The sequence below is a fragment of the Lotus japonicus genome, chromosome 1 (genome assembly GCF_012489685.1).
Source record: "Lotus japonicus ecotype B-129 chromosome 1, LjGifu_v1.2".
NCBI classification, from domain to species: domain Eukaryota; kingdom Viridiplantae; phylum Streptophyta; class Magnoliopsida; order Fabales; family Fabaceae; genus Lotus; species Lotus japonicus.
The window spans coordinates 18,742,690-18,759,646 of NC_080041.1; the positions used below are offsets into that span (position 1 = coordinate 18,742,690).

At 36.4% G+C, this 16,957-nt stretch overlaps 1 protein-coding gene across 1 annotated transcript; it reads left to right on the forward strand.

The window, feature by feature from the left end:
- The first annotated feature begins 9,047 nt into the window (after positions 1-9,047).
- Positions 9,048-16,334, forward strand: LOC130733976 (S-adenosylmethionine synthase-like). The gene is made up of 3 exons (XM_057586267.1): positions 9,048-9,221; positions 10,420-10,653; positions 15,429-16,334. Exons 1-3 carry the CDS (start codon positions 9,048-9,050, stop codon positions 16,203-16,205), a joined length of 1,185 nt encoding a protein of 394 aa, XP_057442250.1. The 3' UTR covers positions 16,206-16,334.
- Positions 16,335-16,957: the final 623 nt, after the last annotated feature.

Sequence of the window (16,957 nt, forward strand, 5' to 3'; positions counted from 1 at the left end):
TGGGTTGTTATTGTTGTTGTTGCTGCTGTTGTGGTTGTCGTCGTTGTTGTTGTTGTTCAGGAAAAATGTGGAGAGAATCTTTAAACTTGAAGTCCGTGAGGATTTGTTTTGCCCAGTGTATGGGTTGTTGTTGGTGTTGTTGTTGTTGTGATTGTCATTTAGGTTGTTGTTGCTGTTGTTGTCTTTGTCGTTGTTGTTGTTGTCTCAGTTATTGTTGTACTTAAATCTTAGGTCGGGATGGCGACCAATGTATCTCGGCATGAGCACGACGCTATGTGTTTAGAGTAGTCATTGAGTTTTTCCTTGAATGTAGGATCAAACAGTCAAGGAACGAGCAAGTTCCTTTAGCGGAAGTAATTTGGAATCAAGTCACGAATGACGCGACTTGAAGTTAGGGGAACAATACTCTGCACTGTTTCCATTCTTAAGTTTCGAGGACGAAACTTTTGTTAGGGGGGCAGAATTGTAAGACTCTCAATTTATTAAATAATTATATCACTAAATAATTATATCATTATAATAATAATAATATATGACTTGTTTGACTTTGACTAATGTTGTTTTGATTATGCCGTCATTAATTGTTTGTTGACGAATGAGTGACTGTTTGCTGGAAATGAATAAGGAAATGATTGAATGCATGGTGCGCATGAGAATGTGAGAATTTCCTCATGTGGTCATTTGTGAAGCTAAATTAATGTTGTGTTGCAAAGAAATTTATTTTGGAGTTAAACTATTGTTATTAAACATAATAATTAGTTTTTAAATAGAAAATAGACTTAGAAAATTATTAAATTAAATATATAAGTTATAAAATAAAAGGAAATTAAAATCAATATAAATATATATTAGAAAAGAAGAACTTCGCCGTAGATCGGGCTTTGAAGGCGGCGGTCCTAGGTTTTCATGGTGGTGATGGCTTCCACGTGGTGGCCATGGTGGCTGCCCTTTAGGTTCGCGCGATGAGGAGGAGGAGGTGATGGTGTGACCGGCGGTGGCTCTCATGGAAGAAGAAGAAGAAGAAGGAGGCGCAGTGATGGTGGTGTGGCCAGCGGCGGTGGCTCTCATGGAAGAAGAAGAAGAAGAAGAAGAAGGAGGCCCAGTGATGGTGGTGTGGCCAGCGGCGAGCTCGCGTGAGGAAGCTCGCGGTGGTGGTGGCTTGGCCGAAGAGCAGTGGCGGCGACCATGAAGAAGAAGATGAAGTGAGAAAAATGGAGAAGAATGGAGAAGAAAGTGAGAAAGGGAGAGATGTCGAGAGATTGAGAGAGAATTTGGGGGGGGGGAATTTTTGGGTAAAAAAATAATATTAAAATGAAAAAGAAAATCCACGTCACTAGTTCCGTTAGTCAAACTAACGACACTTAACAGAAGGGCTTGAAACGCACGTTTTTGAAACGTTGGGGTGCCTGACCGCTACGTTTAAACACGGGGGGCCCCGATCGCTCATTTGTGAAAGATCAGGGGCCCAAAGTGGAATTAAGCCTAATTGATATTATTTTAGAAGATATAATTTTCAATTGATATATGTTTTAATTTTATATATTCTAAAATAATTGATTGATATTATTTTAAAAGATAAGACTTGGTCTTTTAATTTATTTTAAATTTATTTTTAGAATTTATTGATTAATTTTTATTGAATTTTCGAATTTTTTATTAATTCGGGATTTTATGAGTTTTTATTGTGATTTGCTAGATTTTGTTAGTTTTTATCTATATTTATTTAATACCATTTTTAATATTAGATTTTATTGAGATTTAGGTTGTTTATTTCTTAATTTTATTTTAATTTATCTTATTATTTATTTTAAATCCAGAAAATACTTTATTTTATTTTAGATTTACATTTAGAGTATATTAATTAAATTTTCTTAAATTTTTGGATTTTTAATTAATTCAGGATTTTATGAGTTTTTATTGTGATTTGCTAGACTTGGTAGTTTTTATCTATCTTTATTTAGTACCTTTTTAAATTTTAGATTTGATTAGAATTTAGGTTGTTTATTTCTTAATTTTATCTTATTATTTATTTAATTTTACTTCCAGGAAATATTTTATTTTATTTTACATTTATTTACAGAGTATAATAATTAATTTTTATTGATTTTTCGGATTTTTAATTAATGCAGGATTTTATGAGTTTTTATTGTGATTTGCTAGATTTTGATAGTTTTTATCTATTATTATTTATTATTTATTTAATTTTAATTTCATGAAATATTTTATTTTATTATTGAGTTACATTTAGAGTATAAATGAACTTTTATGGTATTTTTATTGAATTTTTATATTTTTATTTAATTTAGGATTTTATGAGTTTATTATTGTGATTTGCTTTATTTTGATAGTTTTTATCTATCTTTATTTAGTACCTTTTTAAAGTTTAGATTTGATTAGGATTTAGGTTGTTTATATCTTGATTTTATCTTAATTTATCTTATTATTTATTTAATGCTAATTCTAAGAAAAGAGAGTTGATTTGGTGCTGAGGGTCCACAAAGCTACCATGGAAACGCAGAGATTTGATAGCTGCTATTTATACCTCTGTCACATGTCGCGATCAGGACAGAGGTATGTCGTAAGATGATGTTACGTGAAGAAGAGTTTATCATGTTGTGATTGATGGTTTGTGCCATTTCAGTTTATCCTTTGTTCGTAATTCAATCCTGGATTCTTAAATTTCACATATTTTGTGTGTTTTGATCCAAAAGTTTACAAATTTTTGCATAGACCCTTTAACGAATCATTGTTGAAGACGTAATGTTTTGATTCTGATCTAACGTTTTTTCTATTGTTCTTCTTCTGCTTTTGTATTTTTTTAAACCAGATTTTAGTATAGTTTGTAGAAATTCATGCGTGTGAAGTCATTCTAAACCAAATTTTGGTATAATTTATAGAAATTTACGAAACTTAGGATAGCCTGAATTTATATTCATTTCTCAAATTTTGCACGTTTTTATTCATCATGTTTGAGCTGTGTGTATAAGCATACTATTTGCACTGTATGTGAATGATGCACAACTTACTATTTTTTTTTAATGACGCACAGGTCAGTCAAATTGATGAAAGCATATGAAGAGCTCACATTTGATTTTCATGAGTATGTTTAGCCCATTCTTAAGGTTGGTTCATGTTTTCCTCAAACTCATTAGTTTTGCATATACTCATGTTTTAGTATGCCAATTGGGTGACTTATCTTACTTTGCTCTATATAGTTCCTTAAGTTCAATTTAAATTGATTGTTAGTATAAGTTTATTGGTGAAGTAACCACAATTATTTTGGGTGGGAGAATTATTTTGTTTTTTTCTCACATATATAGATAATTTGCTGGGGTGCGCACATATGGGGCAATACACCATTTTTTGTTTCTTTTGATTGAAATGTTCCTTTGATTTTTTGTTTCACAAGGGTTCCACCCCAAGATTCACAAATACACTTTCACCACAGTCATTTCAAATTGGTGAAGGAGGGTATTTTGTTCTTCAAGACTTCATTTTGGGTTTCTGTTTCAATCTTCTTCATGAATTGATTTTGTTCTTCAACTAATTGTAAGATGTCATATGCTTCAAGGATTCCTGCTTTTCTCTTCTTAATCAAAAGCAAAAGGATTGAGGAAAAGAAAATCTTCTCGGGTGCAGAATATTCACTAATTGGAAAAAACAAATAACACGTGTCATTCTCAGATTAATTCTCATAAAAAAATACATTTTAAAATTTTAGATTTGATTAGGATTTATGTTGTTTATTTCTTGATTTTATCTTAATTTATTTTTGATTTATTTTTTAGAGTAAAAAAATACATTTTTAAATTTTAGATTTGATTAGGATTTAGGTGGTTTATTTCTTGATTTTATCTTTATTTATTTATTATTTATTTTTAGAGTATTAATTAATATATCCCAAACTTTATTTTAAAAAGAGTGAGTTTGAAAGCTATAGCTTAAGTTAATTTGTTAATATATTCCCAAATAATAATAATAATGATAACATGTGTGTGCGGATATGGGCCGGTTGGGTACTATAGTGCCCATACCCGCATCCATACCCTCTATTTTTTGCGGGTAATTATCTATACTCAACCTTATACCCATTTAGCGGTTTTTTACCCTACCCGTAGTGGGTATTTTTTGCGGGTACCCTATGATTTTGAGACCCATTGTACAAAGCCAGAAATTGCATACTAAAGCGCCTCAGTTAAAGCGCTTGTTTTGGAAACGCTTTAGTAAAACGCGCAAAATCATTTTAAAGCGTTTACTCCGAAAGCGGTTTCAAAAAGTGAGATTAATTAAAGCGCTTTTGTTTTCCAAACGCTTTACATGATTATAATAAATTTCATCGAATCTCTTATGGCGTTTTTCTTAATAAAACGCTTTCAAATTTTTTTTCTTTAAAGCGTGTCACTCGAAATAAACGCTTTAACTTATATAAAAAAAAAATGGTAAACCCAACTAACAGCACGTACTTGCAAACCTCACTCCAGATTTTGCCATTCCTTAGCATGAGAAACCCAAACCTCCTCTCTCCCTCTATTCAGTAACATAAAGAAAGGAGCAAAGAGGGATAATCTCACCGGCGGCTGCAGGCTGCAGCGGTCTCCGGCGACGCGCTGAGAGAACAGAGAACGGCGGCGACGTTCTTCTCCATTGGGGTTCTGCAGTGGATCCTGGGTGGATCGGAGGAGAAGGCCCCGACTAGTGGCGGTGTAGTGAAAAATTCAGGCTGAGGAATTCTGAGGTGGTGGCGGTGGTGGCTATCTGGAGCGCTGGTTTTGGGGGTTCACTCCAGATTTCTGTCAGATTACTCTCTTTAGGGTTCCAACTCCCCATCTTGGTATTCAGCTCCACTCCCATGTCTCTGATGCCAACACTCTCTTGCGCTTCTTTTACGTTTTCAGGAATGCTCATAATGCATATAAGGTGTTTGAACAAACGCATGTTAGAGATTGTATTTCATATAGCATCATGATTAATGGGTTTGTGCGTGCGGGTTATGCTGTTTGTTCTCTGAAATTTTTTGGGGAGATAATTTATTCAACATGAATGCATTAGCAAAGTGTTATCTTACTCTTGATTGGCTATATTACTCATTTTCCATATTTTTGCCCTTAATGATCTTCACCTAATTTGCAGATCTTTTGTAAATGGACTCATCACGTTGCAACATTGTTATTCTTGGGACTTGGGCTTTGGTCCTAGAAAGATACTATATTTGAAGAAGGTTTTAATTCAATTGGGTAAAGTTGAAGCTAAATTGGTTGGGTTTTGAATCTAATTGATTTCTTATTTTAAGTCAATTTTTATTTGTTGTTCTATGATTTTACACAAATTGTGTCTACGCATGCTTTGAAATCTAGCGGAGGTAGCTGCTTTCATACTGTTGATTGAAGCTGGTTGGTTTCTAAGGATAATATTCCAGATTGTGGGCTTTGTCCATAGGTGAACTAGTTTGTTGCTTTTTTATATGCTTGTAGCATATGCGGGGATGGTTTATTCCTGGGTGGTGTTACACTCCTCCTACTTCAATTCAATCATGTGGACTGAAGTGGATCTCTGGAGATATGCTAGTGAAAATGGGGGAGCTGTCTTCAATCACGCATAATTAAGGCCCATTTGGGGCTCATGGTATTTGTATTACTGGTAGTTCTGATATGCCTTGTTTTATTCTTAGTGAACTTGCTTATGATGTAGGGGCCATCTACTAGTTGCAGTTTTAATTTGCTCTTATATTTTACCTTTGTACTTGGGTTCTAGCACCCCTTGTGCTAGCACAATTCATTTTGGCTTACCAAAAAAAAATGAACTAGGTCAGATTTGATCCCCATCATCATCTCCATTCCGCTGTCATTTTCTATCACTTTGTATTTTTTTAATGAATGGATTGACAAGAGGCTGGTTAGCATAGTTAGAAAAGAAAGTATGCTCTCTCTCTCTCTGCACTCCATTATTGAGCATAAGCATAATGTTTTTTGTTTCAGCTGGCTACCATAGGCTTAGCTGTAGATGAGAACCCAGTTAATTGGTGTGGTTCTTTGATGGATTCTGTATTGTTCAACTATTAATTTTCTTATATTCTTGGGATTAATATGAGCATGTAGTGACCAAACTTTATATTGGACCGACTTGTGTGGCAGGTTTGGGCATCTTCTAGGTGTTAATCTCCAAAGCATGGTGTGATCCATCAAATTCTTTGTAAACCTTTATTATCACTTCATTTATCAATTACTTCATAATTCTTAGTTTGGAATTTGGATGTTCTGTTTTCCATATACATATTCCTTGATGCCAAAAGATCATGAAACTTGATTTTTAAATACAAAACTGTTCTTTCATCTTTTATCTTTTTTGTTCTGCATTTTTAGTTTCTTGGTTCTGTTTGGGCTAAGTAGCTTGGTTGCATTTTTTTTTCCAATTTGTATTTGAGTTTAACACTCCTTGTGCTAATTTATCTGAATTTTTGCCTTTAAAAAAACTTTTTTTTGTCGCTATTTTGTAGATTCCCCCGCAAAGAATTGAACAGCTAAACTAACGTATTGAAAGAAGGTTTGCTGCTAAAATTTCTCTTAATCCTTTGTTGATGATCCAAGTTGTTTGTTATTATTGCTTTGTTGATGTAGTCTTGTCTGTTAATCACTTGGATAAAAATATTCTATGTACTCTAAAATTTATTTGGTTAATTTTGTGAGGTAAGTTAGAACCTGACAGGTGTTTTGACAAGGTATCATGTTTTAAAATGCTTTTATAAATTAAGTGTTGTAGAATATCATATACTATAGCGTTTCTTTTAGTAAAGCGCTTTAGTATGGAGAATCTATCATATGATATACAGCGTTTGTTTTCCAAAAGCGCTGTACTACATGCGTACCTTACAGCGCTTTTTAAGATAAAGCGTTGAAGAATATTACATTCTAAAACGCTTTTTAATATGTTGTAGTATACTGGTATACTACCACACTTTTAGGAATAAACGTTGTAGGAGGTCTCATGTTCTACAACGCTTTTTAAAAAAAGCGCTTGATAGTACTATAGCGGTACATTCTACAGCGCTTCGTAAGCGCTGTTAAATTGAAAAAATAAGCGCTGTAAAATGCGATTTCTGGCGTATCCATAGATTTAGATTTTGACAAAGATGGATAGCTTCCTGTAATGAGATTGAATTGTCTAAAGGTGGAGAGCTTCGAGTTGCTACCCACGTGAGTATGGAGACGGGTACATGTAATTTTTAAAAACGCGGGTATGGAGATGGTACTATAGTACCTACCCATTGTCATCCCTACTTAGTTGGAATAAACACAATAATGTTATACTTTATGATATATCTTACACAATCCTGATTTGTGCTACTATCACATTAATTTTTTTTAAAGATTAATATGTTGATAATTTCTTATATCTATGATTTGTGTTATCGTCTTCATATTTACGAAGAATGTGAAACGAGTTCCACTTGGTCTCAATCGGGCTTAGAAAAGAAGTCTTTATGTCCACTTTACTCATCAATTCTGACTTTTCTATTTCATTCGTTGTTTAATATATTTTTAATAATCAAAGTATTAATTAATGTATCGCAATGCGCGGGTAAAAAACACTAGTAATTCCATAAATGATGGAAAATTTCGTGTATAGTGACTAGGACAGAGAAAGAGTGTTAGTAGATCTAATTTTGATTTATAAAAGAGATTTTGCACAAATCTTGACCAAATCTTCTGAAAATTGAGAAAAAGATGATAACCTTGAATAAAATTAGTTGAATATCTGAACATCATTAAAAATAATTATTTTTAATAAAAATAAATAAATCTTGATTGATTTGTATTTATTTTGATTAAATGATAAAATAGGTAATTTAGAAACTGTAGTGGTGGAACCAAGAAAAAAAGTATGAGGGGCCAAAATAAAATTTAAAAATAAATTTAGTTTATAGTTAGGAATAAACACCAATATACACAAAAAAATTATAATTAAACTAATTTAATAATGTATTATAAGTTATATTAATAATGTTAAAAAATTTCTTTTTCATTTTTTCCAGTTTTTTTAATCTCGGATAATTTTTTACATTAGCTTTTTTATTTATCATTCTCAAAAGTGTTTCTATTGGAAAAAATAATTTTTTTCTTTTACTCTTTATTATTAATTTTTTGAGAAAAATTTATATATTAATTTTATGCTCTAAAACTATTAGCATTCCTCTTGTAAAGAAAATGGTCTAGGACTATTATATTTCCAACACTAATGTTTCTATGCAAATAAAAAGATATGATTATTTTAATTCTTGTACTAATTATTGTATAAAAGTTACTAGGTAACAATTAAAATAATGTCCATTAAGGCTCAAACAAATTTTAAAAAAATAGTAGAGAAAATAAGTACATGAAAATATATCTAAAATACCCTTCAAGTCTGAGGAGAGAGAACACAACAAGCATTGTTAAATACATAGTCCTTTTGTAAAAAATGGGGTTGAAACCTTTTTGAATAGAAGTAAAAAAAGGGTTATGGAGTGGATAGCACCCACTACTCACAGGTAGGTAGGCTAGGTTATCAACCAATGGGCCAAATTTGTTGAAGCCACTGAAAGTCTGAAACTGTATCGAGGAAGATATACTTTGAAAATAGGACTATGGGTTATGAAAATATTAGGAAATCATCTGAGATGATTATAATTATTTTAAAAGTAATAAAATATTTAATTTCAGAATTTTTTTAATTTTTATCTTAATTAATTAAATTTGGAATTGCTTGTTAAGCAAGAAAATTAAGTTATTTTGGTTTCAAATATTTTGAGAAGCTTCTAAATTAGGAGAAATCTCAAAAAATTGATTGTTGATAAGTTTTTATATGATGAAGATTTAAAATTTTTATTTTAGGAATTTTCATAAAGAAAATCTGTTGAGATTTTATCTAAAAATTCAAATAAGGGCTTGATGTAGGCTGGGTCATAGGCCCCAGTCAGCGACCTAACCTACATCCATCCTTAACTATAAATACCATCTCCAACCTCCCAATTCAACTCACACACACCTCCTTTAACCACAAGCCACTTCGCCATGGCAGCAGAGACTTTCCTATTCACTTCTGAGTCAGTGAACGAGGGGCACCGTGACAAGTTGTGTGACCAGATCTATGATGATGTGCTCGATACATGCCTCGAGCAGGACCCTGATAGCAAGGTTGCACATGAGACTTGCACCAAGACCAACTTGGTCATGGTCTATGGAGACATCTGAAGGTATGAAAAACGATAGAAATGGGGGGGGTTTGAATAGCGTTTTCAGAATAAAACTTCCCACTTAAGATTTTAACAAATCTTTCGAGACACAAGTAAAGTGCTTAAGATAAGAGATGAGAAAAGCACACAAGGATTTTATCCTGGTTCACTTGATGAATCACTCAAGCTAGTCCAATCCACCCGCGAAGGTGATTTCTTCCTTCTTAGAATGAAGGCAATTCACTAATCAGAGATTTGTTACAACTGCACTTGAAACCTACACGTGACTAATAATACACTGACTTAGCTCACACTAAGATTCACTCTCTTAGTCTTCTCTAGGATCCGATCAACCTTGATCTCCTAAAGGTAAACTAAACAACTGTTTAAAGAATATTGTTTACAAAGAATGTGCTTCTTAAAAGCTTATAGTAAACACAATGAATTCGATGAAGAAAGATTGCTAAGAAGATTTGAATATTGCTTGTGCGTATGTTTCTTAGGCGGCATCTTTCAGTCTTCAGCCTCTATATATACTCCAGGATTAGGGTTTGAACATGCATGGGAATGCTACCGTTGGAGGGTAGTTCTGGGTTTTCCAACTTCTGCTATGGCTGAGAATGTTAGGTTAGGTCGTCAGAATAGTACACTGCTTTTTTTTACTTTGGATAGTGACGCGACCTTTAACCTTGTTGACTTCTGATCGGAGGAAAGCTTTGTGTTGGAACATGTGAAGCTTGTTGATCAGAGTCAAAAGGAGGCATGGATCCTCTGACCGTTGTATCTTCTGATTCTGAACTCAGAGGAGAAGTACTTGGTCTTGAGAGCCAATTTGCTTCTGGACTTCAGAGTCTTCACTTTCCAGCTTCTGGATCTTCAGAGTCTTCTAAACCATCAGAGTGTCTGGGTTATCAGAACGTCTGGATCTTCAGAACTTCAAGTGAGCTGAGTCCATATCAGAGCTTGATTAACTTCAGATCTTCTGAAGCTTTTCTACTGTTCAGATTGAACATAGAGATTGCGAAAGCGTTGCCAGGGTTACTCTTTAAGCAAAGTGCTTCTGATTTGTGTGAGATTATGTCAAGGTCAGAGCCTGTTAAGAGCACACTCAGAAAACACGTTAGAGTACCATAATTGTTCATACTTAAACGTTAACTTGTAATCATTAAAACATAGAGTTGTAATACACGATCAAAACTTGATCTTACAACATCACCACCAAGGCCAACGTTGACTACGAGAAAATTGTGCGTGACACCTGCAGGAAAATGGGTTTTATTTCAGCTGATGTCGGACTTGATGCTGACCACTACAAGGTCCTTGTCAACATTGAGCAGCAGAGCCCTGATATTGCTCAGGGTGTTCATGGCCATCTCACAAAAAGGCCAGAGGAAATTTGTGTTGGTTACCACGGTCACATGTTCAACTATGCCACTGATGAGACTGTTAGAACAGCAATACGGATACAGATCAAAGTAGAGAGAAACACACAAAGCTTTGTTCAAGCAGTTCGGCCAAATTGCCTACCTCTGCGACTATAGAGCAGCTATAGTTTCGATTATTGATTCGAACCAGAATACAATCACTCAGCAATTGCAATTTCTCTCAATTGCACTATTGCCTCTTGTGTTTTTAGAGTTACATTGTTATCCTATTTATAGTGGATTCTATTGATCTCTATTTTACAATAAAATCCTAATAAATCCTATAACAATTCCTTAAAACCTTTTACAATGCACATTAAATCAAATCCTAATAAACTAAAGATTTTAGCCCAAAATATAATGAGCCAAATCTCAACAATCTCCACCTTGGCAAATTCCGGACTCTCCCTATGAAGATCTGCTGCATTAGTTTCCTGATTCTGATTTCTGGGATTGTGAGCCTCCTCTGCTTAACATTGGAGAACATGCAACAAGTTCAAGCAATGCTTAAACCTATCACTGGTAACTGGCTTGGTCAACATGTCTGCTGCATTCTCTAATGTGTGAACCTTCTGAAGTAATATCTGTCTGGACGCCAACAACTCCCTGATCTTGTGGAACCTCACATCAATATGCTTGGTTCTAGCATGATACACCTGATTGTTCGCCAAATAGATAGCACTCTGACTATCACAATGCAACTGAACTCCACCTTGCTCAACACCCAACTCTTTCACTAACCCTGTAAGCCACAATGCTTCCTTGGCAGCTTCAGCTACTGCCATGTATTCTGCCTCAGTTGTAGACATAGCTACTATGGATTGAACTGATGACTTCCAACATATAGGTCCCCCTACAAGAGTAAAGACATATCCTGTTGTAGACCTTCTATCATCTAGATCACCTGCATAGTCAGAGTCCACATATCCCACAACTGATGGAACAACACCTTGCTCCCTATTGAACATGATATCGCGATCCGCTGTACCCTTCAAGTACCTTAGGATCCACTTGACTGCTTCCCAATGCTGCTTCCCGGGCTTGGACATGAACTTGCACACTTGACTAACTGCTTGTGCCAAATCCGGTCTAGTGCAAACCATAGCATACATCAAACAACCAACTGCACTGGCATAAGGAATCTTAGACATACCTTCAATTTCTGAGTCTGTCTTCGGACATTGTTCCAAAGAAAGCTTAAAATGATTCGCCAATGGAGTACTCACAGGATTTTCCTTGCTCATGTCAAATCTGCTCAAAACACCTTCAACATAGCTCTTTTGAGACAACCATAATTTCTTAGCGCCTCTGTCCTTGTGAATTTCCATCCCAAGAATCTTCTTTGCAGCACCCAGATCCTTCATGTCAAACTCCTTACCCAACTTGTTCTTCAACTCATTTACATCATGTAAATGGTTGGCAACAATCAGCATATCATCAACATAAAGTAACAGAAAAATAAAAGAGCCATCATCAAGGCTCCTCACATAAACACAACAGTCATTGTCACACCTTCTATAGCCAATCCGGAGCATGTATGAATCAAAGTGCTTGTACCACTGCCTTGGAGACTGCTTCAAGCCATACAAAGACCTCTTCAATTTGCAAACAAGTCTGCCATCTCCAGTTTCACTGAATCCCTCTGACTGCTCCATGTAGATTTGCTCCTCTAGATTACCATGGAGGAAAGCTGTTTTCACATCCACCTGCTCTAAGTGCATATCCTTGCTGGCTACCAAAGCTAATATTGTCCTGATAGAAGTGTGTCTAACCACCAGACTGAAAATCTCATCATAATCAATCCCCTTCTGTTGTGAATATCCCTTTGCAACTAGGCGAGCCTTGAACTTTTCCCCTTCTTTTTCTGTTACTGCTGGCTTTTTCTTGTACACCCACTTGCAACCAATATCTCTCTTTCCATGTGGCAACTGAACAAGATCTCATGTCTCATTCTTTTTCAAGGATTCAATCTCCTCCACCATTGCACCCATCCACTTATCTTTCTCCTGGCTAGCCATAGCCTCATGATAAGTAGAGGGGTCTCCTGAGCTGGTAAGAAGGACATATGCTGCTAAGTCTTCAAACCCATATCTCACTGGAGGTGTAATACGATGGGGCTCCCTATCACGCACAAGTGTATAGTCTTGTACTCCACCTGAATCTGAGCCTGGTTCACTCTGTTGTTGGGCTACAATCTGCCTAGGACTCACTGGTGTCTCCTCAATGTCCACCTGAATCTTGTCCTGACTGGAATTTTCTACCTCAGTATCTGGCACAATCGTCACATCTGACTGTTTCAACATTGACTGCTCATCAAATACAACATCTCTGCTGACAACCACCTTCTTCTTGACTGGATCCCACAACTTGTACCCCTTCACACCTTTATTATTGCCAATAAAGATGCACTGTTTTGACTTTGGGTTAAGTTTAGACCGATCCTCACTGGAAATATGCACATATGCTAGACACCCAAAAATCCTCAAATTACTTAGATCAATGGGGTTACCTGTCCACACCTCCTCTGCAAATTTTCCATCCAAAGAAGCTCGTGGTGACCTGTTGACTAGATAGCACGCCATATTTATTGCTGCTGCCCAGAAACCTTTTGAAAGACCAGCATTCAGCCGAAGGCACCTTGCCTTCTCTATCAGAGTCCTATTCATCCTCTCTGCAACACCATTATGCTGTGGTGTCTTCCTCATAGAAAAGTGCCTCTGAATTCCATTCTCCTCACAGAAATGCATGAAGTTCTTGTCAGTGTATTCAGTTCCATTATCAGACCGCAAATACTTTATTTTTCTCCCTGCCTGATTCTCAACCTCTGCCTTCCACAATTTGAACTTGGCAAAGACTTCAGATTTATATTTCATAAAATAAACCCAGAACTTACGAGAAAAATCACCAGTAAATGTAACAAAGTACCTGAAACCTCCAACGGAGGGCTCTTTTGTAGGCCCCCAGACATCAGAATGGACATAGTCTAAGATTCCCTTGGTCTTGTGCTGCCCGGTCTTGAAACGAACTCTACACTTTTTCCCAAGAACACAATACTTGCACAATCCAATTGTGCAACTACGAACACCCTTCAGCAGATTCCTCTTATGTAGTTCCATCATCCCACGTTCACTGAGATGACCCAAGCGCATGTGCCACAGTTTGGTTGCATCATCATCAGTTTCAACAGATGCCACATCACCCATAACTGTGCTCCCCAACAACTTATAAATGTTGCCTGCAGTCCTCTTTGCTCTCATCACTGTCATTGCACCCTTGTTAACCCTTAAGATGTCTCTATATTCCTCAAACTGTAATGAATACCCATTTTCATGAAGAGTTCCTAGAGAAATCAAGTTCCTCGTCACCTCTGGAACATAACGCACCTGACTCAACGTGCGCACGCCACCATCATCCAAAGCAATTTTAACTTGTCACATTCCCTTGATGATACAAGGTTTATCATCACCTAAATAGACATAACCAAAATCACCTGATTTAAATGAGTTGAACCACTCCCGGGGCGGTGTCATATGATAGAAGCATCCAGAATCAAGAACCCATGCATCATTGCACTTTACAGATGAAACACAAAGTAAATCCTCTTCACTGCAAGAACCATCAGATTGAACTACATTTGTTGAACTGCTGTTGTTGCCTGACTTGCCTGACCTGTTTGGACAGTCCCTCTTCCAATGCCTAATTTGCTTGCAACTATAACATTCTGATATTTTTCTGTCCTTGGACTTGGATCTTTTCTTCTTTCCAGATTCCACTGCTTTACCATTGCATCTTCCGCGATCTTGACCTCCCTTCACAAACAGACCTTCACCTGAACTTCCTCCACCTTCTTCGACACTCTGGCGACGTTGTGCGTGTTGCAAAAGTGTAGAAGAAATAGAATCCAACGTGATTGAGTCCTTCCCGTAGGTGAGAGTGGTCACCAAGTGATCATAAGAGCCTGTTAAAGTGCACAGCAAAATAATAGCCTTATCCTCATCGTCCACTATCACACCAAGCAGTGTCAGATCGGCAAGGATGTTGTTGAAAGCGTAGACATGAGCCTGCAAATCGCCTCCTTCCTGCATCTTCAGGCTGTAGAGACGCTGCTTCGCAAACAACTTGTTCATGAGTGTCTTGGACATGTACAGACTTTCCAATTTATACCAGACATCCTTCGGAGTTGTGAGATCCAGGATATGATTCATCACGTCATCAGAAACGCAAAGTATTATCATACCTGCAGCCTTCTCCTTCATCTCGTTCCAATAAACAGTTGCGATGTTCGTCGGTTTCTCATCGCGCAACGCCTTCTGTAAACTTTGCTGAGCCAACAAATCCTTAACCCTCCTCTTCCATAGTCCGAAATTGTCGGTTCCATCGAACCGCGTCACTTCAAACTTCGCACCTTCAGGGTTAGTCGTCATTTGATACCAATTGTTAGAACAGCAACACGAATACAGATCAGAGTAGAGAGAAACACACAAAGCTTTGTTCACGCAGTTCGGCCAAATTGCCTACCTCTACGACTATAGAGCCGCTATAGTTCCGTTTATTGATTCAAACCTGAATACAATCACTCAGCAATTGCAATTTCTCTCAATTGCACTAGTGCCTCTTGTGTTTTTAGGATTACATTGTTATCCTATTTATAATGGATTCTATTAATCTCTATTTTACAATAAAATCCTAATAAATCCTATAACAATCCCTTAAAACATTTTACAATCCACATTAAATCAAATCCTAATAAACTAAAGATTTTAGCCCAAAATATAATGAGCCAAATCTCAACAGAGACCCCTGAGCTGATGCCTCTGAGCCATGTCCTTGCCACCAAGCTCGGTGCTCGCCTCACTGAGGTTCGCAAGAATGGAATCTGCGCTTGGCTGAGACCTGATGGCAGGACCCAAGTCACTGTGGAGTATTACAATGACAATGGTGCCATGGTTCCGGTTCGCGTCCACACTGTTCTCATCTCAACCCAGCATGATGAAACTGTCACCAATGATGAAATCACTGCTGATTTGAAAGAGCATGTGATCAAGCCTGTGATTCCTAAGAAGTACCTTGATGAAAAAACCATTTTCCACTTGAACCCTTTTGGCCGTTTTGTCATTGGGGGTCCTCATGGTTATGCTGGTCTCTCTGGCAGGAAGATCATTATTGACACTTATGGTGGATGGGGTACTCATGGTGGTGGTGCTTTCTCAGGGAAAGACCCAACTAAGGTTGTTAAGAGTGGAGCTTACATTGTGAGGCAAGCTGCTAAAAGCATTGTTGCTGTTGGACTTGCAAGGAGGTGCATTATCCAGGTTTCCTATTCCATTGTTGAGCCTGAGCCTTTGTCTGTGTTTGTTGACACTTATGGTACTGGGAAGATCCCTGATAAGGAGATTCTGAAGATTGTGAAGGAGGATTTTGATTTCAGGCCTGGCATGATCCCTATCAACCTTGATCTCAAGAGGGGTGGCAACAATAGGTGCTTGAAGACTGCTGCTTATGGACATTTTGGAAGAGATGATGCTGACTTCACATGGGAAGTGGTGAAGCCTCTGAAGTGGGAGAAGGCCTAAGTGATACCTCTGCCCTTTTACCTTCATTGTACATGTTTTCTGCATTTTGAAGTCTATGGAAGTGGTAACATCAATTGAAGAAGTTTGCATTGTCTTGGATCAACGAAAGGCTGCTTGCTTGGTGCTATTTTTCTTTGTACTGTCATCTTTTGTTCTATGTTATTTGTTGTGAGTTAGCTATGTTGTCTTTTAAGACTCTTGGGAGAGCTATGTTCCCAAGACTCTTTTATTATATCTAATGTCATTATCTTTTCTAAAAAAAAAAAATTTGGAAAAGTAAGTTGCATCCACCCTACAACACAGATAGGGACTATCAAAAAGTAGTTGAATTGTGGATTCAAAAAGTATGTATTTTGAAAATGATTAAAAATACTGACTGAATTTTAATACCAAAATTTCGAATTTAATTGAGTAAAGAGAATCCTGTGAAAAAATTGTATCACTCACTCTTCAAGGATCTCAATTGACTACAGACAGAAAATTCCAGAGTTCGAAGAGGACCTGACTTTTACCCTTTTCAATTTTAAAGAAGTCTTTTTCAAATAAAAGAAGCAAGTTAGGACTTAGGAGAGTATTATTTAAATCACCTCTTCATTGAATTCCAGAGTTCGAAAACATGCTTACTATATTGAATTTTATTTACTCATTATAGCTCATTATTCCTATAGAAATTCTTCAACTCTTGCTCCTCAGATTTATGCTCATCATTTTCTCTGATGGAATGCATATATCCTAATATTTTGTGTTTTTTC